We start from the raw sequence: 24,663 nt of genomic DNA, 5'->3' as shown, positions 1-24,663 counted from the left end.
CCGTTCAGCAACGAAATGCCAGATGCCAGATGTCTCACAGCTGTTATTTCCGCGTCTCCTGTCCACGTGTCGCCTTGAATATTCTTTTAATAACACCCCCTCGCTGGTATCGAACCATCGAGAGATTCTACTCTGGAAACATTTCAACACGACATAGTATAACGGTGTAGAATATGTAGATGGACTAAAGAGCGTACGCACGTAATTAAGAGCGAAATCAACGTGGAAAAATTCGATCGATTTAACGGGCTTCGGCCTTCAGAGAGGCAAAAAAAAAAAAAAAAAGAAATGTACAAAAAATTAAAAAGAAAAAAAGGCGATCAAAGCTCTTGCAGCGTCCAACAGGCAGAAAACTCCGTCGGGTTTCATCTCGTTCATTGTTTAATCCGCGAATTGATGAAGTTCTGAACGTAGCGGAATTGTTCGCCTAGTCGGTCGAAATTTTACGCGACTTTTTCACCCGGTGCGACGGGAACACGTCGCTGAACACGGAACACGATGTGCACCACTTCGGCCGGAAAAGCATTACGATATGCATGGTTCGGTTTCGATTCGACCGTCGTTGATCGAAATAGAGCCGCTATCCTAAATCGTCGACTCTTTACGAGCCACCATTTTTGTTGTACCAGCTGTCTGCCCTTTATTTCTATTTGCTCGTTTTAACGCGCACGCCATTTTTAACAGGGTTCAAGAGATCGCTCGTGCCTGATTCGAATATCGTCGCCAACGGCTGGTTATATTGAATAAAAATAAACGGGGCAATGCACGTTGTTCCCGCACCTCGATTTCGGCAACATTTCCCGCATCGATCTCGATCTTCCCCACTCCTCCATCCTATCGCCGCCCTCTGTCTATGTGTACGCTTGTAACACATTTTTTTTCGTTCGTGTAAAATCAAATCGATTACGAGATGCTTCTTCGTCGATGGGCGAGTTCGATTCTCATTTCAACGATGCAATAAAAACCCCATAAACAGCGTATCGCGATTTCTGATCCCGTGGACGCGAAAATAGATTCCCTGCATGCGGACGATATTCGATCGATAGCTCGATCTTGTAAACCATGGGATAAACGTTTGATATAACGTGGGTGATGCGGTGGTATTCATCGGCTCACGCGAGACCAGATTGTAATTGAACAATAAAAAGCTCACTCTGTTTTTCGCCTTTGCTCTCTTTCTTTGGTCTTGCATCTGGCGCGTATAACTTAATTACCAGGTCGGACAATTAATGATAAAGCCCGTACTTTAGCAGAATTGGCGCGGCAATTAAATCCAATTACAGTCTGCTGATTCGACGCGGACGAATTTGCTTCGACAAATATTTCCTTCGTGTCGAAAACATCGCGTTGTTCCCATCATGCTGTTCATGACACCGACAGTCTGTTTTTCTTAATAATCAATACGAGTCACGCATCGATTGCAAACAAATCTTTTGAAATCTCGTTTTGTTGGCCACCTTCCGGAATCTTCTGTATTCCAACGCACGACTTATTCAGGATAGTAACGAGTTTGATTCTCAACAAACGCAACGATTTCTATGTTTGATCAGATATCGCGTAACCTTCGAAATAAAAATAATTGTTTCTAAACTTATTTGTGGATTGGTAAACGCGTTACGATTTTAACACTTTCGTATATTTTATCTATTTTAATCGTATCTAAGGGGAATGATTAACAAAAAATAAATGACTTGGCTAATAATTTGATCGTAGATATCGAAATTTAGAATAAAATTGTGCGATATAGCGAGAATCGGAAGTGATCGTACGCCTTACAAAAATGACTTATCTACAAGTTTAGTTATATCTTTTGCTACTAGTTGGTATTCCATAGCGCATCATACTTTATACCTTTCCAATCAATCTTCAATCGATGCAACGTACTTTTAGGAATTTTCGAATATATTTCATGCCTTCAAAGTAACTCCGTTTGACTCTCGCTGTATATGTGCGTTTCAACATAAAGTGAAATTCAACTAGAGAACAGAACGTTGAGAACAGAGGTAGCCGACTTATCTCTGTATCTATTCGCGAGTTTCGCAGTTTCCATTTCCATCAAAGAAGCTTCAGGTCTAAAAGCAACTCAAGCCCAGGACGATCTAATTAAAAAACGAAAAATAACGAGGAGTAAATTCATCGAGAAGATGAGTTGCTTTGATTCGATTGCAAAAGGATGGTCGCGTGTGTCGCGATACCCGATACGTCGATAATGATTCCAATAGTGGGTTGAAGAAGAGGAAAAGAGAAGCGCATGAAAAAGAAAGAGGAAGAAATGTAGAACGTAGAATGGAGTAGAGGGCATCGGCTCGTAAATAAAAATGAATCGACGTCGCGGGGGGGAGGGCGATAGATCAAAAGGTAGCTGCGGGCCAAGCAACGATGGGCGAGCAAGAAAATAAAAGAGAATTATTGAGGAGAGAAATAAATCAGGTCCTGGTGTGTGTTCGCGATGCTGCCGCTGTTTCTGCGACGAGTACAGGCCGTGATGGTATCAGAGGGGTCGCACTCCACGCTTCGAAATGAACGCGATAAGAGAAACACGTGTTGAGCACGCTTTCTCACCCTCTTTTCTTATGCCCTCATCTTCCGCTGTCTCGATATACAAACCCCTTTTCTCTTCGTCATCGCTTCCTCCACCACGCTTGTGTTTTTTTGATTTGTTCTTAGATCGAATATCTACTGCTCGACGAAGGCACGCCCCTGCCAACAGCAGAAGATGAAAGTATATGAAATATCTTGGTCGTTGTTTCATTGATATCGCGGATAATAATGGTTGGTATGAGTTTCGCCCGTGGATGATGGGTTTCTCGATAAAGGAAAGCCACAAAATATCGTATTATGATTTTCTGTGTCGTTTACGATGACTCGGTTTAAATATTGTCTCTTCTTGGAATAGAAATTGCTGGAATTATTAACAAACACGCTTCTACGTTGAAGATCCTACAATTTAATTCTTCTCGGTTGAATGTGCTCCTTTCCTTGCCTTTCAATTGTTTGTTCTAATATTTACAATTTTGTTATTCATTATGCGATATTCCGTCGTTTCTCAACGATGGCCATTGTGAAGCACAAGATTGCTCCATTATTCCATAATACCAAAACAATCCTGCCTCTTTAGTGTACACGGTAAAATATAATGTAATACCTTCTAAGAAAATACATCACACAGATTCTCCGATATACCAACACATGCTCTTTCGTTTCGTATTTTACATAATTACGATAAAAGGGAGAACGAATGAAAACGTGACGCGGTATAACATCGACACATCTTTTTATATTTAATGTCAAAAACCTGGGACGAAATATCGCTGGATAATTCGGAACGTTTACAAGAGCGAAAGAGAAGAAAAATAGAATTCCCCCGAAAGAACACGTAGGATACAGCAAGTTCGTATTAACGAGTAACGTTCGGATGAAACTCGCGAGGAGTATCCCGAGCCTTTCGTTCTTATTACGTTCCTCGTCAAAAGAACGGCGAGAACTCTGTGTTTTAAAATGAACGTGATAAGAGTAACACGTGTTGAACATGATTTCTCGCCATCTCCTTTCTCCAGTCATCTTTCTACTTTCTTTGTCTTCATTTTTCTCTATGTCTCATCCCCTTTTTACTTCGTGCTCTCAATATATAAATCCTCACGCTTCTGCCTCTCCTTTGCACCCTTTCCCACTCTGCCTTCTCTATTCTTTCGATATCTCAACGGTCTGTTCTGTTCTCTTTCACGAACCTTCCCCGTCAAAACGGAAAAAAAAAAATACATTACTTTATTTATGTCCCCAACAACTGGGTCAAGGAGTAGGTTTTATCGAGCATTCTGATCAGAGAAATAAATCTCGTGCATGTTGAACCGTAATAATGACAATTATTCCGCAAAACGATAAGCGATACGCAACAATGGTGGTCAAATTTAACAAATGATGACAAGCGATAGCGTGGTTTCTACGTTTCGCCAATATATTATTCGACGTACGTAGTAAATTTCCATAATATATTATTGAAAGATATTTGTCATAAATTTTCAGCAAGATAGTTTTCATAAATTTTTTCAGAACGTCGAGATTTTAGATTGTCTTGGTAATTATCGTAGCGCGAAGTCGGTTCGATAAAATCTAATTCTCTTTTTCCAACATAACTCTCGAATATAGTTGAAACAGAAGACAGTTCTGATTTCTGAATGCCGAGGATGAGCTAGATTATGATTAAAGAATTGCGTAACACGAATTGCTTAATATATGACAGAAATGCATTCACGAATCGTAGAGATTTACAAATGAACACCGAAACGGCGGAAATCGGAAAATAGCGAGATATTTGAAACGGAGGTCACGGACCTTCGGATCGTTCGCAAACTTTACCCGCGCTCGTCAAATACGTTCCGAGTCTGCGGCGTCTAACTTGACTAATTGGCTCTCCACTGGAACTGAATAATAATTGAATAATGGAATATTGAGAGAGCGCGAAGAGGCAACAGCACGAGTTTCGAAATTTTCGCGTGCTCGCGTTGAATCGTCAAATGTTTCACACGACTCAGATTCGCCAGCCGCGTTATTTATCTTCCGATTTTCCAAGGTCGATTCGTTTCTTTTTCTTTGTCCCTATGAAAATACCCGCATAAAAATAGCAATCAAAGCGATTTTATACGATCTTCGTATTTGCAAGAAACGGGTCTGCGCCCATCATCGGAGATTCAAACGAGAATAATAGTCACGAACGTAACGAGAATCTAATTTTCTGCAACGAAAGAAAAATCGATGCCAGTTTTTTGCGGTTACGCGCGAATGAATCGCGTAATGTTCGATTCGATGAGCCGACATTAACACCGTGTAATCCTGAATCGGCAATCAGGGATTGAAAACCTTGAGTCGGGCAATGATTCGGCGTTTGACGGGTTAGGAAAGTTTTTGCCGTGGAAAAAGGGTGAAAGGAAAAAAGCGAACGTACGCTCCAGGGAATCGGGGTATCGGTAGAAAAATGTTCTCCCTAACATGTAAGTTTCAAAAACTTTCCCTAACTGAATTTTAACTCGGGTACGAGTCGTTCTATTAATATTTCCCTCGCGAAATGCACTTTGAAAGTCAAATGGCTGGTGTGCATCTCTTCTCTGTTTACAGTGGTACATCCTGCGAGGAAACTGACTTCCTATTAAGTCTTTCACGTCGCGTATATTTTTCGCGTAAAGCTATAGCGAGGAAAGTTTACGCTATTTATTCTTTAGAAAGTGCGGGTCTTTATGTACGAAAAAAGAACGATGCTTCGATCAATGATTATTCGGATAGTTTACCTAACGACTTTATTGAACACACCGCTCCATTATTCGAGTTCCTACAAAAACTGATGTTCCCATAACTTAAACTCAGCTCATAAACTCCAAACCGACATAAAAGAATCCAAATCGAATCATAACGTATCGCAGTTAAAGCTGAAGTTCCCGAGACACTTTTAAAATTACGCAAACATGAAATCGAAGGGAGTACTTCTTTATATCTTAAAAACACGGCTATGCAATTACTTTTCTTGGAACGCCAGAGACACATACCATTTGCGTATCCGACCACCAGACGATAATATCGGCACGTGACTGCGAATAATTTTCCTCTGTCACCTGCAAAAACGTCGTGCAACGCCGCGTCACGTTCCATCGCGTGAGATATTGCCGATCATCCTACGAGAGACCGGGCATCGTTTCAATTTCCCGTGCGTCGGCCTCTTGTTCTCCGCCGGTGAACTTGGTCGTATCATGACGAACGACCGAGGCAACGGCAGCACCATTTTTCTTCGACGTGAAATTACTACCGAGCTCTTTAACAAACGTCGAGTCATTGTTATCGCGCCGGGGAACGACGTGGTCCGTCGCTTTTTCGCGATAACCAAGAGGGCGAAGCAGAGGCGGAACCTCGCTGGATGCCACATCTATCGTCGAGTCTCGAACGTCGATCGTTCCCGTTAACACACGGGTGAACAAAATAAATAAGACGTTGGATCGAATTTATGGGAGACGAAACTGGGTGAAGTACGCCCGGTCTGACTGCAATGTCCTATTCTACTTGACACGATCTACTTGATAGTATCGTTCGAGCGAGGTCCAGACGAATTATTTTTTAACGCCACTATCCAATTAAACTAACTAAACGAACTTTTAAATGACATCCGGTACACATACCTTATCGAAACACATCGATTCATTTCTTTTTTTAATACGAAATCGAATTTTCAAATTACATTTGAAGCTTAATTGACGTACAGAGAGTTAATTGACGCACAAATGACTGATTGTAATTGTATTCAATCGAGATAAATTCAGACGAGAATAACATAGCAGTAGCGTTGAAAAATTAAAGAAACTAAACGAAATATTAACCTAACAACAACCTTCGTTAATCACCGTTTGCTATTGCTAACAACGTGCGCTTGATTTTAAGTTTTCCCGTTGCTAATTACAATCATAAATACAGAATTCACACATACCTATCTCTGTTTAGGAGCAGCCTGGACATTCTCCAGCTCCAAAAACCCGTCGTGTGTCCCGGCCAAATCGTTTCTGCTTTTCGTTATCGATGCGAAACCAAATTGCAGGTGCTCGTCTTCGTTCGTAGAAATCTCCCTGTTTCCCGTGAAATTTTCCCTTTGAGTCTGACAGAACCAAAAATTAAGCACAAAAACACAGCACAATCGTTCTTGAGAGATAGCTGAGACCGCCTCGTGTTACCGGCGATCACCGATCGACCGTCTCATACGATACGTCTCCGAAGGCGTCGCGGCGCTCACTGCGGAGACTTCGCTGCGTACCCGCCCTTATAGCATCGTGTTGCGCTCACACCGTGCCCCCTCCCCTCGCTCGGTCCCCTCCTCCAGCGTTTCTCTCGCTCTTCACCCTTCGTTTCAACCCTCTGCACCGTACCGCGAACCTCGTGCACCCCTCGCGCCATCCTGACCACCCACGCCGCCACCCTGACCACCCATACCGTCACCCTTCCATCCCCGTACTCTGCACCGTCACCATTGCCACCACCCACCTTAGAGGATAACGCAAGCGTTCTGGAATAAGCGTTCAAAAGACCAGCCGAAGCATTCTTCGTGTATGCTTCGGTACCTTGTGCGCGAAAAATCGAACGGCTTGAGAAATGAACGTGTTCGAGATGCAGTTTCGCTGATTTCAACGATCGAACGATTGGTATCAGCATATCTATTTTTGTCCTTTTTCTTTTTTTTTTTTTTTTCTTGGTTTCGTTCGAGAATTGCCGATAGATATTTCAGATGGAACTTGGAATATCATTACGTTGATTGACATCGAGGATTATGCTTTTTGTAAACGGATGGATTGTTAGCGAAAAAAGGTTGGGTGGCACAAGGTCTAGACAGATTCTAATTTACTCGAACTCACTGGCACTCGCGTTATCCCGCTGTAAATCACTTGGACTCGCTCCAGTGCTCGTCATACCGCGCGTGAACGTCACGCTAACCTTCTTCGATTCGTTCCAACTCACGAGGACCGGTTTCAATTTGAGCGAACTTCTAGAATCCACTGGAAATCCTGCGGAATCGTTTCAATTCGTGCTAACTTTTCCCACAAGCACACCGACCTGCACGAACCTATTTGGATGTGTACTGAGAAACTCGTAGATATCTCGACTTCTGTTAACTGTTTCGCAATTCTGCTACTCGCTCTAAATCATATTAAATTTCTTAAATTCGATCTGCTTCGAATAGATCGCAGCTTCTCTGACGCACGACCCGCATCTAATCACCGTTAGCGTAGCCAACTCGAGTTATTCACATTAACACAGGACCCAATAGCAAATTTCCCTATCAACTGTTTTGCAATTCCGCCACACGCTTTAACTCATGTTAAATTTCTCAAACAAATCGGAGCATCTCTCACGTAAAATCTAATCTTCCATGCTGTATACAATTTGGATTAGTCTTATTAATCCCGGGAGGGATCCACATAAAATTTTCTAATTTCACTTCGTGACAAATTCTCTGTCCCCTCGAATCTGTCTCAAATCACGTAGTGTTCATTTCTAATTCACATTAATCCGCTACTAACCTCCTCAAGTCCAGAACTCACATCAACCCTCTTTCCAAAGTTCTCTAACTCGCGCAGCGCTCTCGTGTCAATAGATCTAGCGATAGCCGCGCGTATCCGCTCGAATGCGCGTCAATCCGCTTCAACTCGTTTGGATCCGCCTGCTCGTAAGTCTCTACGCTTGTCACGTACCTGCATGGTATATAACATCGCGTCTCTCTGACGCAGACGTATGTCCAACTGTCGGTGGTGAACGTCCCGCATCATTAATTTATCCATCGCCGAGACTGCTCCGGGGCAAACGGGTCGTGACATCCAAGCTCATCAGACAACCAGGAAAGCCCAGGGGATGATGGCTCGAAAAAACATCCTTTTCCCAGCATCTTTGGCCTGGAGATGATTCCATCGTCTTTTGTTCTTTGCTTTGAACGTATCTAGGAGAAGGTGATTGTTTCATACCTCTGCCAGGTGTTGCAGCTGTCGTTCCTTTCTTATTTTCTCGCGTTTCAAGAGCCGAAGAAAATTGAAGACGAAACAGAGCGTTTCGTTTAAAAACATGACGCGAGTATTGAGAGACATCGAGTAACGTGAGATCTTCCTGAGTTGTTTCTCGCTATAAGGTGATTAGTGAAACAGGTAATTTGACAAATTGTAGGCTTTTGCATATATTCTGAAAGTTGTACACGTGTCTTGGATTCGTTTTAAGGAGATCAGATTTAATTCATTTGATACGGTTTGCCTGAAGAGATTTTTTAAATGTTGGATCCCCGAGATGTTATAACGAATTAAACTGCGGAGTTTTATACATTTATGGAAAATTTGAAGTTGCAAAGATACATGTAATATAATATACAAAATATCCAAACTAAGGTATTTATTATAATATTTAGTAGATGAAGCAGATTTCTATTCTAATTCCATTTCTTTAGTTATATTCATAAAAATAAAAGAAAGTGCATAAAAATCCACGATCTAATTATAACTCACGGATCTACTTGTATTACAATTTTAAGTATCAAATGGTATATTTTGTATTAAAACTATATCGTTACATTCAGATTTGCTTTCTATCCCAGTGTCGACGGCATTTCCATCAAATCGTCTCGGAAGGGATGGAAGTAAATTTAACGAGGCTGGTAACAAAGATCTCGTTTATTCGACAACCAGTAGCGCTCGTACGGCACGCGAGCGGGAGCGCAGGACGAAATCTACAAAATCGTATGTTCGTATACAACTGGCACCAAGTTGCCTCGTTAAATCCTCGGCAGCTGCTCCTTCGTGATACGCAACGGTTGGCCTGAAATATTTACCGAATACGCAACAGCAAACTGCACCCGGGATAAATTTATTACGGCTAATATTCCCTCGATGCACTCTTACCTCCCTTCCAAGCAATAAAACATCGTCAGATAGAAAAAATATGCTGAATTATTGTCTTAATGCACGCATAATATCACCGTTCGTGCGAGTTTCGCCGTTCGTGAAGTAAAGGATGCTCGAGGATTTATGAGGCACGGGGGCGATCAAATATAAAATTGTTTCAAAAGATAAAATATACATTTTGCACGGCACACGCTATCGATTAAAATACCAGTCGCGTAGATACGCAACAAACAGTATTTGGTCTTTTCAATCTTATAAATTCATCGCTTTATAATATCATAATCTTTATGAAAAGACAATTGATCGAGCATCAACGAAGACGAGATGCGCATGAGATGTAGTAATCTATAAAAAGCTTGTAACAAAGTGAACAACAGTCTTACAGCAACAATTCCACGAACATTACCATCACCATGCGTGAATGAGAAAAGAAATAGAATATGATACCTCGTACAACGTTTTATCCCATCTTATAATAAGAATTATATAATAACTGCATCATATCGCGTGTTCATGTAAAATTCTCGCTTTTAACTTGAATCGGGCTATTTTCTCATGATGCAGAGTTAAACATCGATGTATTAAAGTATCAATCCACGAGGAATTGTAATATAATGATGCTGTTCCACTCGATTCACCTTAAAAAGATAACTGCAATGCTAGGAAAACATCGAGATATAATTCCTGTTGGATACCGGCTTACACTCACAAATGTTAACAACGATATAAACTAGGCGCATGAATTTCCAAACTCCTTGAATCGAAGCGTAATACTTAAGGCATTTGCTTGTGATTTAAAATTTCGTTTACGAAGCGTCACCGTTCCTTTTTCACGATCAAGATAATAAAAAACTTAGACTCCCGTTAATGTCGAGGAATCGTTTGAAAAATAGCTTATACACGGATCGAAGGTAAAGTCTGCGAGGTGTGAAAAACAAGAGGAAAAGTACGATTGATGGAACAGTGGCGAGTTTGCCTCATTCACCGACTGAAATTCTTCTTGCCGACCTCTCTGTGATCTTCGCTTCACGTTCGATTCCTTGTTTCCTATACCGTGGAGTAATCCTCGATCAGGTTCTCGCCGAAGTGAGTTATCACGTAATCGTGGTAATACATCATTATGCAAAGTGGTTGTCCGATAATGAGACTCGCCCACACTGTGATATTGCCCCATCTGGCGCCGCAATGCTTCTGCACCTTCTTACTTATCAGTGATAATGGTATCTGGAAAATCAATTAAAAAAGTTTCTTCATCGAGGGTGGCAGACTGCAAATTAATATTAATCCTTCGACAGTTGGATCGCTTCCGAGAAGATGATTCTTCCGCGGGAAACTTTCGAGCGACTGAGATAGCTGATATCGTGTCGGAGGATTTCTTTGGTTCTTTGTGTGACTGGATGTTTGACGAAGGAATTGGTTGATTAAAATTTCTTTCAACTCTTTCGGTACAGTACAGCTCGGATCAGGAGAGTGCCTATTGGCTGAACGTAGAAGAACGTTTCAAAGTTTTAAGCCTGCGAAGATCGCGATCCTAGAAATTCCCGCTGCGGTGTATCTGACAAATGCAGTGAGTTTAATACTATGCACTTCAGTGACAATGTTTAATGCAGTGTTGTAATGTTTCCTCTTTTATATAAAAAGAATGTGAAAAATGAACTAATAAAGTAATTAAGTTTGTAATAATCATTTAAATACAGTGACCAGAATCCTCCATTGATGCGCGTATATGCGTATAACGATCGTTAAAAATAATACTAGTATATTTGGGATATATTTTGTCATGATCTCAGAAATATGGAAATGTCGATGTCATTCTATGAAATTCGCAATATCAAAGAACAGTCTTGAGCGACAGACACGTAGAAATGTTATATGTAATATAAAAGCACTTCGTTGTTAATAAACTTGACAATGTGTCTATAGAAAAATATTTGTAGAAAGGTTTCTTATGTAAGTAACAGATTTCTCGCGACTCCTGTAGAGTTAATAATAAATTCTCAAAGCTACTCGGCAGCTATTCTTCATTTCCTTATTTAAATATATGAGGACAAAATTCTCGAAGCTAGCGAGTGCGCCAGCGATAGGTGATTATAGTCTCCCACCGTGCCGAAAAGATTGAACATCAGCTCCATAGACATAATTTAGATCGTGAGTCGAATATTATACGAGTAAATTTTACCTGTCCCATCATTCCCAGGAACGCCCACGTTTTGAACGTCTTCAGCGGCACGCTGACGAGATACTCGTGGAAGAAGGCGCTGATGAAGAACACGATGACGGACGCGGTCGTTTTCCCATAGCCGATCTCGATGATGGGAATGTACAAGTGCCTGGAACCAAAATAATCGCGCAAAAACGTTTCAAGCTTGGCCACGATTAAACGGAGGAAAATTACGCGGCCGTTTAATAGAAAGGATCGAGGCGTTCTCTGGCTCGTTTCCCTCGACGATTCTCTGTGCAGCGAAAATACCCGAGAGAGCGTCTCCTCGGCGTGTAGTCGCTCCTATTACAATGTTGTACCACAAAATAGCGCGCGCAAGCGTTAAAAAAAGGGCGAGAGAGGCGAAAGAGAACGAGGATGTAGATAAGGAGCGTGGCGTTTAAGGATCAGCGTGGGCGGAATCGTCTCGAAAAATTAAAGCAATGGCTGTGCAAGTTTGTCGGAATAGCGACACTGTGGTGTGTGTCGGTTCACAGAATGGGGGAGGGGAACGACACGAGTCACCGAGAGACAGGAAGAGATCGTTAGCCGGCTTGGTTATCAGTAGCAGTGCATTGGAATGAAGAAAGCTGCAAGACGACGAGGGAAGAGGAAAAAAATGGCGCAAAGAAAAGAGCCGACGTACAAGAGCGAGAGAAACGGAAGGAAGGAAGGAAATTCAAAGGTGGGAAGCTGTCGTCGTGGACGGTTTCGTCGCCGCGATGAAGAGATGCCTTTCCTTAAAGGTCCACTCTCCTTGTTGCTCCACGAAATAGCGGCCCCTTTTCTTCTTTCTGTTTCGTTTTTACCATTCCTCCTTCAATCTCGGTCTTTCTCCTTCTCTCCACTTCCCTTGCTCGTGGTTCTCATCGTTCATGGAAAAGACGCTTCGAAATATCTTCCAGTTATAGAGGCATTATAAGTGCCGCGGGGAATAAACAGCCTTAAGTGCGCGCACCACGATGCGTATCGGCTTTTCCCATTACAAACCTGAAAAGACGTCGTCTTCGTCGACAGTCGTCCTTCCCCCTTTCCGCTGTCTGCGACCGTCTACGTCCTCTCCCTGTACCCATCCTCCTCCGTGCAGCTTTTCCATTTTCACCTCTCGCGCCCATTCCCCTCCCCGCCCTTCGCTCGCTTTTCTACCACTCGTTGCCGCCGCGGTCGCATGGCTGCGTGCCAGTTGCAGCTCGCAATTGCAGCTGCATATCTCGGCCCAGACAGAGAAGAAAAAAAAAGAGGGAAGAAGGAAGAGAAGAACGCGGAGAAGAGTTGGGAGCACAGGTGCAGTTCGAAGAACGTCGAGGGACGGGGATGAAATTCGAGTCTTGGGAACGTCGCCGATTCCGACGTTTCTGAATAGCGAAACAGATCTTTGTTTTTGCCCCGTTAATTATATAGAATTCAGTTAATTGCAACTTGATAAGATTCTTTCTCGATTAATCTACCTCGGGCCGAGGCGTATACAAGCCTGGAACATTAACTGCGTTGCGTATCTGTCAAAACTCGACCGTTTCATTCGATCTTCATGCACAGGCGTGCACCTCCTCTCCTCTGAGAGTTATACCTTTAGACAGTAAAGAATTATTGTTTTCTCGTGTATCGTTTCTCACAAGATCCCTTCGATCCTCGGATTTCCAACCCTTCCACGTACACGACACCGTTCGTCTCCCGCGGCCCCGCAATAACAACTTTTCCACGGCTACCTTTTTCGAGGATTTAAACTTTCCGCGGAGCTACTTTCGAAGTAAAAGCGGCCGTCGTCACCGCGGTGGCGCGAGTTGTTAGCGGCACGTGCACCGGCAAAACCGGTGGGAAAGTGGAAGGCCCTATATGGAAAGTTTCTCGCAACTTTGCTGATTGTATTGAGCGAGCGATGCATAATCCAATGAAACGATGACGGGTAAGACGTATGGGAATAAAAAGTGCCAAGCAGGGCGTAAGCTCGCGCTTATCTGACAGTGTACCCTGAACAAGATTTATCCAGAAGTTCCTGGAAAATCGCAAATACTAAGTTTGAACTTGACGATAGGCGACTGGAAAAAAAAGATATTTAATCTTCGAACAATCGTCAGAGTACTAAAACGTGATTCCATATCGAAAACGTATGAAATCACGTACTGCAAAATTCTATATACTGGGATTTGAATATCACGCCTAATTGTTTTCGATTGAAATTAGTTTTCGACGTGTACAGATGTGAATATTTCATTTGTTACACAACGATTCAACCATCCTGCCATATTGTTACGAGTACAAGAATAGCATTGTAACAGTCGTGCATGATTCGGGCCAAATGGAAATGACAAAGGTTTAAAATAGAAACTAATTAAAAGTGACATCGATGGTCGGTGTTACGCGCGTAAACGCGGCTACGAATTAATTTTCCGAAATGAACGTTAAAACAGAAGATTTCGACGTGCACGGATCTGCAGGTAGTTTCATTTTGCGGCAGAATAGTTTTCAAACAGCAGCCGCCGTCCGACACCCTTTCCAGTTACACAGACATTAAAAGTACTACTTAGAGTGGCAGCGGTTATATATATAGAAGGGCGTAGAGAAAAGGTGGGAGTGTACGGTAGAAGCTAAAACAATTAGCCGCAGAGCAGTTTCCACAGGGGTTGAAAGAGGCGGCGGTCCGAGGGATGGTGTACAGGTTACGGGGGAAAGTCTCTGATTCGCGGAAATTTCTCTTCCTATTCGGAGACCAGACAGGTCCCGGGTTCTCGCGAAAAATGTAATTAAATCTCCTTAAAGCAGGACACACTCGTTAACGAAGTTTAGCCGCTTAGGCGAAAAGAAGCTCGATCAAAAGTACGACTCGCGGCTGGATATTGTTTTCTTTCTTTTACCTCTCCTCGCCGATATACCTTTATGTATCACGCCTCGCTCTTATCATTTACACCGTCTACTGCAGAACTATTCGCCAGGAAAGCTATGTTTCATAATTTCTGCGCGCTCAAGCTCGAAATGACAATTTGCAAAGCTATTTGAAGTACTGTAACGCGTTCGATTAAACGTGACATCTTCTTCTGAATCTTAATACAAGTTTGATCATACCATCGATTTTACTAGAAATAACTCGAAGTAGCTACCTTTTAACTCGAAGCTAAATTATGTCTCTATACTATATCGTTAATCGTAAAAATTTGCAAATTACTATAGCCCGTATTTGCAACGTTACACGAACTTCAAGTTTTACCAAATCTATACTTTTCAGCGAAATAACACGATTAACTGTCACGAAACAATACAAGATTCAACATCTTAAAACCTCAAAATTGTAGGTATGCTAGCTGCCTGCTGCGAGATAGAATCAAAATGGTGTAATCTAGCCTAGGCTATCGCTTAAACGTAAACGGTGGCTCCATTTCGAATCGTAGCAATCTACGATCTAACCTTTTATACCGGTATTTTTCGATCGAACCAAATAGGGTGTGCGCAGGATCGTTTACTCGACCAAACGGTGGCTGGTCGTCGCACGATCGAAATCCAACGTATTGTGGAGCCCGGAACATCGTATCAGCGATACTTACCGCACGGCCCACCGATGTACAGGCATATTCCATGTCCTCCAGAAGGTGTCGATGTTATCCGCGTTCCACCAGTCGCAGTAGAAATTTCGATCAGCAAAATGTAACAGTTCACCCATCAGATTGAGGAGCGAATGGAACATCAAGTAGAAGAAGCACAGCCAGACCAGATGGTTCGGTATCTACAAAAACGCACGAAAACAAATATACGTTCATACGCGTAGTTAAAAAAGAGCATTTGGGATTATAACGAGAGTCGTATGTCAGAAGGGTGAACATTTATTCGGAGAACGGGTGCAAATGGAAGTCACTTTCATCTTCTCTATTACCGGCGGTGAAATGTTTTTCACGCGATGTATCGTTTCGCGCGCGTTGATCTTTGTTAGATCGCAAATGTACAACATGCGAGGGCCAGATAGCCGACAGCGACGCCAGCCAATATTTTATTTCCCTTTGTTTCGTATCTTCGTCCGGGGGCGGCTCGTTAATCCAATGCAAATTCGCGTCTCTCGATATTCCATTCCCGTAGCCTTAGGCGACCGTGCAATTTCGTGTAATTCTTAACCAGTGTTAGCGCACACTCGCCGAGTACAGAAACTGGCTTGGAAGAGGAACGACGCGATGGGAGGAAGAAAATATGATAGCCGCCGAGGCGTAACTACTAAAGGAACATCGATAGCTGTTTCGCGTTTCAGAATATTTAAAATAACCTGCTAATGACGAGACAAAGAATTAACTGGGGGCGGTACGAAAAAAGGAGAAGGATCGGCCGCGTTATTCACATTGGACTCGAGGGCGAGAGGTAATTCCACGCTCGAGTCAGCGCGTCTTGTTAAGTCTTCTTGTTGCCGAGTCTTTGGCAGCGAATTTCCGAAAAATTGCGACGAAATAATATCACCGGGAGAGTGCAATCGCTGCACAGAATCGCAGAGAAGAACACAGAGGAAGATAAAAGGCAATCGTGTCTGCAGCGAGATCAGACGGATTCTTCCGGCGTAACCATCTTCCTTTCCGGCTTGCCCCACTCGGTCCAACGAAGAATTTTGAAGTTATTTCGTTTCGAATGTCTTCTCTAATTCCCCCTGAAGCACCCTCGCTGCTTCCGTTGGCCCTTTACGCGCTCCAAAGGACTTAATAATGTTGCCAGGCACAAAGGTCAAGTCTCTTCTGCCGGCAGGCATTCGTGGCACTTTTATGAAAAGAGAGGGAGAGCACATCTTTCTTCGCAGAAGATAGGATCTCCTCTGTCTTTCCTCATTTCATCACTCCTTTTTACCACCATCACCATCACTACACCGCTATTGCGCCTCTCTTCCCTCATGGGCAGTTCACGTACTTCGCAAAAACTTACCTCCTCTTTTAATTTCGTTTACCTCGGGTATGACGTCGGTTAAAAGAGTAGAAAGGGGTAGAGCACGAAATCACCCACAGGAGTGGGCGGGATAAAACCTTGTTGAACCGTTTGAGACACGCCAATGATACCACAAAGGAAAAAGTGGTCGGGAGAACTTTGAGTCTCGGCTTCCTGGCCAGCGGCTATTTCAAGAACGATACGGCTTCTACCGTGGCCCCAAGTTTCCATCAAGGAGGAAAAATCTTGGCGGGTGATATGTGACGCGGCAGAGCGAGAGACCCGCGGGAATTTGAATTTTCTCGGTTCGTTTGGTCGGCTCGTGGCAACTAAGTTTTCCTATTAAGCCCGCTCTTTTCAACGAACTGCTCCCAGTTACGTTACATTGTTATACTTCACTCTTCTTCTTTTTTGTTCTCGAGAACCCACGAAAAATTATTTCCTGCTTCGGCGAAGTTGTTTTAATCTATTTAAAGATTTAAACCTTTCTTTCCTCTTGATAAACGTTGTTTTAATACATCAGGGACAAGACGACGACCATGCTGTTACAAGAGTCTAAATTTCACAGCTCGTGCCAACTTATATCGAAGATATAACAAGTGTTTAATAAAAGATCGAATCACTATTACGCGAAGCTTGCTGTGCTCAAATAGATCCAGTCCTTTAACCAAACAGAACGAACGTGCTTACGTTTCGTATCAAATGTTAGTCTACCGAAGATTGTATCGTTATTAAAGCAATATTTTTTCAAGAGATCGTCCTTGTGGCTCAAAGAGCGGAATGGAAGATCGATTCCTGATGGGAAATCGTATCGTGTTCGTCGGAGAAGAAATAATGACAAGGTTAAAAAGGATCGGGCAATTTCTCCGTCATCTCGACGAGACGTCTATAAAGTTTGCTCAATTTTTCTTCCGTTCCTGATTGTTATTCTTATATCCCGTTCTTCATACGATAACAGCTACTCCCGTTATATTACATAGCAGCGTAGACCTTGCCACTGCAGTAAATAGTACGTGACATGCTCCCACGAGGGCAATGATGAGCAGACAGAAAACGAAAAGCGAGAAGAAGAACTAAAAAAAAAAAAAAAAAAAAAATGAAAGTACGAAGCTGAAACGTGGCGAAGATCCCGAGGAAAATGGAAAGAGTATCGATTAACAATTCAAGAATTTTTAAAATGTACACGTTAGTAGAGTTACAAAATGTAGGACTAAGATACAACAAAAATAGTCAAAAATATTGCGAATGGTATAATGAACGACGACGATAAATCTTTCCAAAGAATTAGCAATCAACGCAAGTCGGATACATAAACTGTTACGGCGATCGTTGATCGCACTCATCCGCCACTTTTACCCGATCAGCTAACGATACCAGCCATCACGATCGTGTGTATATTACGTTCAACCATGAGTAAGTACATATCGGAAATTCAATGGACCCTTCTCTGGTCGTAGTTCTGAATCCAATATGCCTACATTATTGATAGAAATCGATCGATCGTTCGTTCCGTATATATACATAAAGTACACATTAGAGTTTAACGCAGGAGAAACTGCAATGAGGACGGGACACGATCTGCACATGATCGACACCGAATAAAAGAGCAAAAGGAGAGCATCTGTGTATCCTATGGTCTTCCCTTCCTCTCCTTTCACCTGGTACTTCGTCTTTTTCGTCAGAGGGGCTGTCGCGCGTCAAAGAGATTCCGAAACGAGCGACGAGTGGACGGGGCGAAGGATCGCGCTCGTATAAAGTAGATCGATCTAAGGAAACGACCTCGTTGGCAACGGACTGCAGGAAAATTGCGTTTCCCCATTACGACGAGATTAAAGTCTCGTCCTACATTGCAGTACCGAAACCACCTCCTCTTCGCGACCATCTCTATACACACTGATCCATCCCCTTGGTCGAACATTGCCACCCTCTGTTTTCCAAGTTCACCCGAGGTTCGTATATAAGAACCGCAATTAACCGACGACGATCATGGTCAGTGGTCTGTGCGAACAGCCTCGCAGTTATTTGCGGTGTAAACGAAAATAAGGATTCCCTTGATCCTGTATCAGGCTCGTGTATCCCGGAGGTGGTCTGCTCTTTCTCTCGAGGGCTTCTTTTCTTCTGCAGACCCTCCGTTGTCGCAGATTTCGCTCCTTCGATCGGCAAACAATTATTTTTCCCGCTTCAAACTTCTTCCACTCTCTCTCTCTCTCTCTCTCTCTCTCTCTCTCTCTCTCTCTCTCTCTTGCTTCGCTCTCAGCGTGATACGGCGAAGGTAGAAAACAAAAGGGGACAAAAGAGGCGCTTCAAGAATGAGCAATCCTTCTCGTGGCGTGACTTATGAGATTGGAAGAGGAGTTTTCGTTGCGTTCGCCCCGAGGAACCTTCGACCGAACCACTTATATCTTCCAGTTAAAGCTTGCGTCGATATCGCTCTCGGAGAAGGTTATTACTAGTCGACTCGATCCTCTGCTCTTCGATTTTTCCCAGTAATCCCCTTTTTCAAAATTATTTGATCGCGTGATCGAGCTTTTTTCCTGTAGAGAAATCGAATAATCCTCGACGGTGAAGAGAAAGAGGGGGAGAGAGAGAGAGAGAAAGGTAGAGAGAGAGGGAGATGTGGTTGATTTTTCCACAAAACGTCAGACCAGCTAGACTGTTGTTTACACGTCGAGCCGCAGACGTCGATAATTAATGACGCGATGGGTCCAATTAACTGGCACCCGGCAAAAATTTGTTAGCAAAGCTCAGCCATGCGTGACTTTTTGGCTGGCATGTTTTAATCGCAAACAACCAACAACACGACTATTATACACGCTCCAGGAGGACATTCGCGGTAGTCGCTTTGGGACCAAGTCATATAATTGAATTCGGTTCACCGAGTCCGGTTCACTGATCGAAACACTACGGCTGGCTAGTTTCGATCTGGAGCATTCGGACTAACGAGAGAATAACGAGCACGGGTAACGACGATCGAATGGAATCGGGCTGACGATCTCGATGGACGCCATGGCAGATTGCCTCCAACACAACAGCGAAGACGCGAGTAAAATATACAGGGTGATTCTTGGCAAACAGCCGATTGTCTTCGATGAGCGAAGCTATGCCATTTTGGCGAACGCTGTGTGGTAAACAATGCAGAATATTTGTTAAATGTCTGTGATAAACTGCATTGGTAGCCTTTTACAGAGACAAGCGAACTTTTATCCAGTTGAACAAACTTCTTTCTATTCGTCGACCAGGCTGGGTAGATTTAAGAAAGACCGAAGTAGTGGAAACGATGAATTTAAAAGTTCTATCGGAACCCCAAATTTTTATATCTCTTTAAATCGATGAAATTGAATGTTAAGGACACATTTTCTACAGTTTTAAAAAGCATCGATCGATATGGAAAGATTTTCGTTGCGATCTGTATAATTTGAAATCCTGAAGTACGCAGTGAAAAGAAAGATTCCATCAGGAATCTCCGAGATTCGAAGGGAACAACATCAATCATTCCGTAAGAGTCATGCCGTACACATTGTACGATTTCATTCGCGAGTGCTTGTTCAAATTTCCTCGCTCTCAAACGAGAGAACATACATATTTTTCTTCGCGTGCCAATCGATCCTTTGTTTGGCGAGCGTTGGCTCGTCGTTCGATTAATATATCAACTACAAACGAATATCGCATAAAAAGGCGAATATTTCGAAATGCGCGGCTCTTTCCAACACGTTGTCCGATATTAAACATTTCAATTGTCAGGCATATTAGTTATACGTGACGAGGCTGTCACAGAAACACCGGTACGGACCATAAATTTACATTTACGGTTTTCCCGCGCTCGCGGGGCTAAAAATCCTTCGTCCATTATCGACGACAGGGGTTGCTTATTTGCACGACACTTGTTTCTAGCCGAACATGGCTTTCACGTTAATACAGGAAAATGTTGTGGACGGGGTCAACTCGAAAATCCATTTTTCTGATTACCCTTCCATTAATGTGACCCCCAATCCCCCATTTTCACCCGACATCGCCGTCGGCTTTTCGTACGCGAATAACAGCGTTCCGCGATATCACATTATACAGAATTAATCTAATGGTTTTTATCGTTGATGATGGACGCGTTGTTCCTTTGATACGCCAGTCCCGACGCGTATTTTACGCATCGTGTGACCCCTTTCAACATGCTACACGAGACTGTGTACTGTTATCGCTGTAAACCCGAAGTGAAAATTTTAATTAACGCATTGAAAGCGCGGTCCAAGGGAGGTGGGTGGGGTGGAAGGTAGAGTATCGGATCGTGGCTTTAATGGTATCCGCAAATGTTACGTGTCAAATTATGAAGCTGTGTTTTCCGAGTTTACGTCGCCGGTTATGGGATAACGCGGCTATTTCCCCTCGCCATTCGAAACTCGATAAAATCCATACACGTAGAACTACGCGGGTTAAAGCTCCCAAGCCCTTTGCAAATGAACGACGCCCAGGAGATATCACAAACTATCCGTATTTCGCGATCGCCGTTTCTGGTGTCACGCAGCAACACCGCCTCCAACGTGAAACAACCGAGTGGGGAGGAATACTCAAGTAAAATGAAGATGCGAGAGAAGCTTCATGAAATTACCTTGGTACGCGTTTTAAAGGCAACGAAAGTACTCCGAATACGAGATGGCGGACGTGGCCTCCCGCTGTTATATGTTTTCGTCGGCGACGCGCTCCGAGCTTCTCCACTGCTTTCGGAACACCGGCCAGGAAATACGAAGTTCGTAAGAGAATTATACGTATACGTGCCGCATCGGAGTTACATTGCCTTCCACTTCCGGAATCGACGAAGCAACTTCCCCCGCGGAGGAAAGCGTCGCCTCCGGCACGACAGAGGAAAGAATATCTTATTAAGAGGGGGAATAGCTCTCCCTTCGAGCGGTTGCCTCGAGTTGCTGGCTCGATTATCGATGGCAAAGGCAGCACGAGTTACAGGAAAACTCCGTTACCCGGCAGTCTCTACGACTTCTGCGAGCGTATAATTCACGCGGAGACGACGACGCGAAGGTGCACGGCCGGCTGTACATAGGACGAAAGTTGAATCATGAATTCGTACTTTCCGCCGAAAGTTTCACAAGCGAGTGCATTGAAACGGTTGTAGCCATGTTTCGCCAAATCGAAACTGAAACGTTCTCGCCGTGTCTATCCGCGCCAGAGGTTTGCAACAACGCACTGTATTAAGTGGTATACTTATCGACGACACGGTTCCCGGTCCTCGACGTTAAGAGATCGCACATCGCTTTCACTGTTCCAGCGAGGACCGACGAGTTCGCGAACAGGAAAGGAGATTGAATTCGCAAATATTGCTCCGAGGCTTTCCGCCTAAGAGCGGATGGCGACGGGATGGCAAACGATTTTAGGAGGATCTCGCGGAGAACACAGGTGCGATAATGTTTCGCACAGGCGTCGGTATAAGTTCGTACGTTGCTGAGAGAAAATACGCGTCACGAATCTGGTTAGAAACAGGAAACGTTCATTTGAGGCAGGTTTAGTAATTCCAACGAGAGAACGTGGTTTCCACGTTTACTATTTTTCGAGGAATTCTTATCGCGAACCGATGAAATACAGTCGGAGGCAAAAATAAACGGACAGTAGCGAAAATAGGTATCGATGAAGTTTCGTCAAAAACGATTTGTTTGCACAACATTAATTTCAATTATTTATTAGATAATTTATGCCTACAACTATATATAATAAATAAAACTGAAACATACAACATTAGTAATAGTTGGATTAAACTTCATTGATACATACGTATGCTTACAGTACCTGTCCACTTTTGTCTTCGATTGCATTTTAAAAAATAAATGACTTATGCTCGTTGTTGGTATTTCGTTAAAAAAAAATTTAGATTTCTCATATTAAAAGATACGAATTCTCGTAAATTTAATCACGCTTCGATGATGCAAGCGCTTAAGTGTTTCTGGTCCATAGCACGCGCCTACTTTGTTTTCAACTGAATTGGATTATACTCACGGCCAGTTTCAGCAAACGTTCGGAAGCCTTCGCCACGTCCATATTCTGGAAAATGAACGAAGTTCGATCATTAATACAAAGGAAGTCACGTGAGCGCTAAATAAGGGAAAATAAATAAACTAAAAGGCCGAAATTGGGAGCTGCAGGGATGGGGACGGGGGTGGGTGAAAGAATGGTACGAAACGAAAGTTCCTAATTGGATTCAAACCTGCGGAATATGTAGCGGAATTCGCCCAGTACGCGCAGAAATTTTTGCACAATGATCGCGATGAACAGTAGTGGCTCGTAATTAAAATTAGCTCGAAATAATTAGCTGGCGTGGAATTCTTGCAAATTCGGTGATGTAAGCACAATTGCATGGAATTTGAAAATATTTTGAGATGTTTAAAGATTCTTCGGCCATGTCGATATTTGGCCGGTAGAAAAGTATTTGCTATAGCTACAAGAAAAATTAAGTTATATCACAATATACCATATATAATGGTATTTTTTTGTTTGAAAGAATGATATTTTTTTAAAATAAATTCCGAGTATATCTTCGGCAAGTGTGCGAAATACATAGGTGCAAATACGTAGATGCAGCTATGTAACTATTAATATTTATATTTATTCATTGCGGTAGAAACAATGCAAATATATCCTCGAAATTTATCATACTTCGCGTTATATTCGTTGTATATTTTCCAATGAAAATATAATGCTACCAATGTTTCCTCCCTGCGATTCGCGTCATGTAGCAAGGTATCGTAATTATACGTGATAAAGAAAAACGTTCATGTAAAAAGCTCTGAAATACCATTCCACGTTTAAAGAATCCACTTTATATACTATACTCTACAACCCCTGAATCTCTTTTATTTAACACAAATCGCTAACCATTTTTCTTTTTTAAAAGACAGTGGTAGTTCTTAACATCATATCGAAGTGAAAGCTAAAAATGTTGAGAATGGAGGTTCAGATACCATGTCAGAATTTACAAACTACCATTTAAAGGAATGGAGGCAACAATACTCGGTTTATAAAGGGTATGCAAATGTACGTCAATTGAAATGGCGACTGATAAACCAAATGGAGAGCACGAAGTTCCATAGATTAACAGCGTTCGATAACTGGGCGCAATGAGTACTTGTGGTCGCTGGAAAGTATCCTCTTATTCCCCCACATTCGAAAACGTCGAAGGAGCTTTCCAGCAATGGAATTGATATTTCGTGCGGTGTACTAATTGAATACAGGGGAAGGAAACTACCCTTCCGGCGTTCTGCTTAAGTGGCGGTTTGTCGAGGTCTCTCCGAATGGCACAACACGAGAACTCACGGTGCTTATATACCCAGGCTTACAAATAAATACCTAAAGAGCCTCCTGTCGATTTCAACACGCCATTTGTATGCACATATATACTCACGCTTACGTAAATAGAGAAATACAGCGGATGTATTCGTGACTATATAATCTTTAGACTTTTACGGAGGATAAAAATCGCCGAGAAAGAAAAGGAATGGAAAATGTGGGAGTGGGGAAAAAACAGAACAACGATTCGTGGAATAAAATTTCGTTCGAATAAAGAATGTGCAAAGTTTCGGGGAAATATGAAATTATGCGTGTGCAATTTGAATGTAATTCGATTCCGTTTCGGAGACGGCAATTTCGCCAACGTTTCGCAGATTAAAACGAAACTATGTATAATTATATGCATCGTGGGATTCGTAATTACAGTGCTTGATGCATGTTCGTTATAAACCCGGAATATAATATTCTAATTTGAGGGGACCCGCGCGGTCTGGCAACGCTCGAACTGGCTAACGAGATGTTCCATGAATTCGGGCTTAAATAATCGTTTTGATCGGACCGATAAAAATTTCGCAAAGAAGATAATTGACGTTTCGTGAGCGGATATTAAGATTCGTGGATGAACATAATTAACGGAAAAAGTGTGAAAGCTCTTTCGATTGTTCTATTCTACGAATATGACGAACGATAAGGAAGCGTTGAATTATTCCATCGCGTTGGAATCGTTTGATCGTAAACCTGCCAAATTTTCACGGAGTTTAAATACTGTCACAAATACAGAATGAATCGACTTTTGCTCGTTAATGGAGGATTAGATTAAAAGATAATATATTTATACCAAAATGATGTAAAATATATGCCACCCTTTTATAAAATTAAAAATACTAA

General features: G+C 42.6%; 1 protein-coding gene across 3 annotated transcripts in view; it reads right to left on the bottom strand.

The window, feature by feature from the left end:
• Positions 1–9,164: 9,164 nt before the first annotated feature.
• The window catches only part of LOC126922493 (diacylglycerol O-acyltransferase 1), a 98,825-nt gene continuing 83,326 nt past the window's right edge, over positions 9,165–24,663 (bottom strand). For all 3 annotated transcript variants that reach the window (XM_050735071.1, XM_050735073.1, XM_050735072.1), the window contains 4 exons: positions 22,489–22,533; positions 15,147–15,325; positions 11,590–11,740; positions 9,165–10,634 (listed from right to left, as the gene is read on the bottom strand). In XM_050735071.1, coding sequence (XP_050591028.1) covers positions 10,458–10,634; positions 11,590–11,740; positions 15,147–15,325; positions 22,489–22,533 — 552 coding nt within the window. In that variant the 3' untranslated portion in view covers positions 9,165–10,457. The remainder of the gene's footprint in view (positions 10,635–11,589; positions 11,741–15,146; positions 15,326–22,488; positions 22,534–24,663) is intronic.

The sequence above is a fragment of the Bombus affinis genome, chromosome 12 (assembly GCF_024516045.1).
Source record: "Bombus affinis isolate iyBomAffi1 chromosome 12, iyBomAffi1.2, whole genome shotgun sequence".
In the NCBI taxonomy this organism is placed as follows: domain Eukaryota; kingdom Metazoa; phylum Arthropoda; class Insecta; order Hymenoptera; family Apidae; genus Bombus; species Bombus affinis.
The sequence above is the reverse complement of the archived record's forward strand: the minus strand, read 5'-3'. Positions and strand labels throughout refer to the sequence as shown.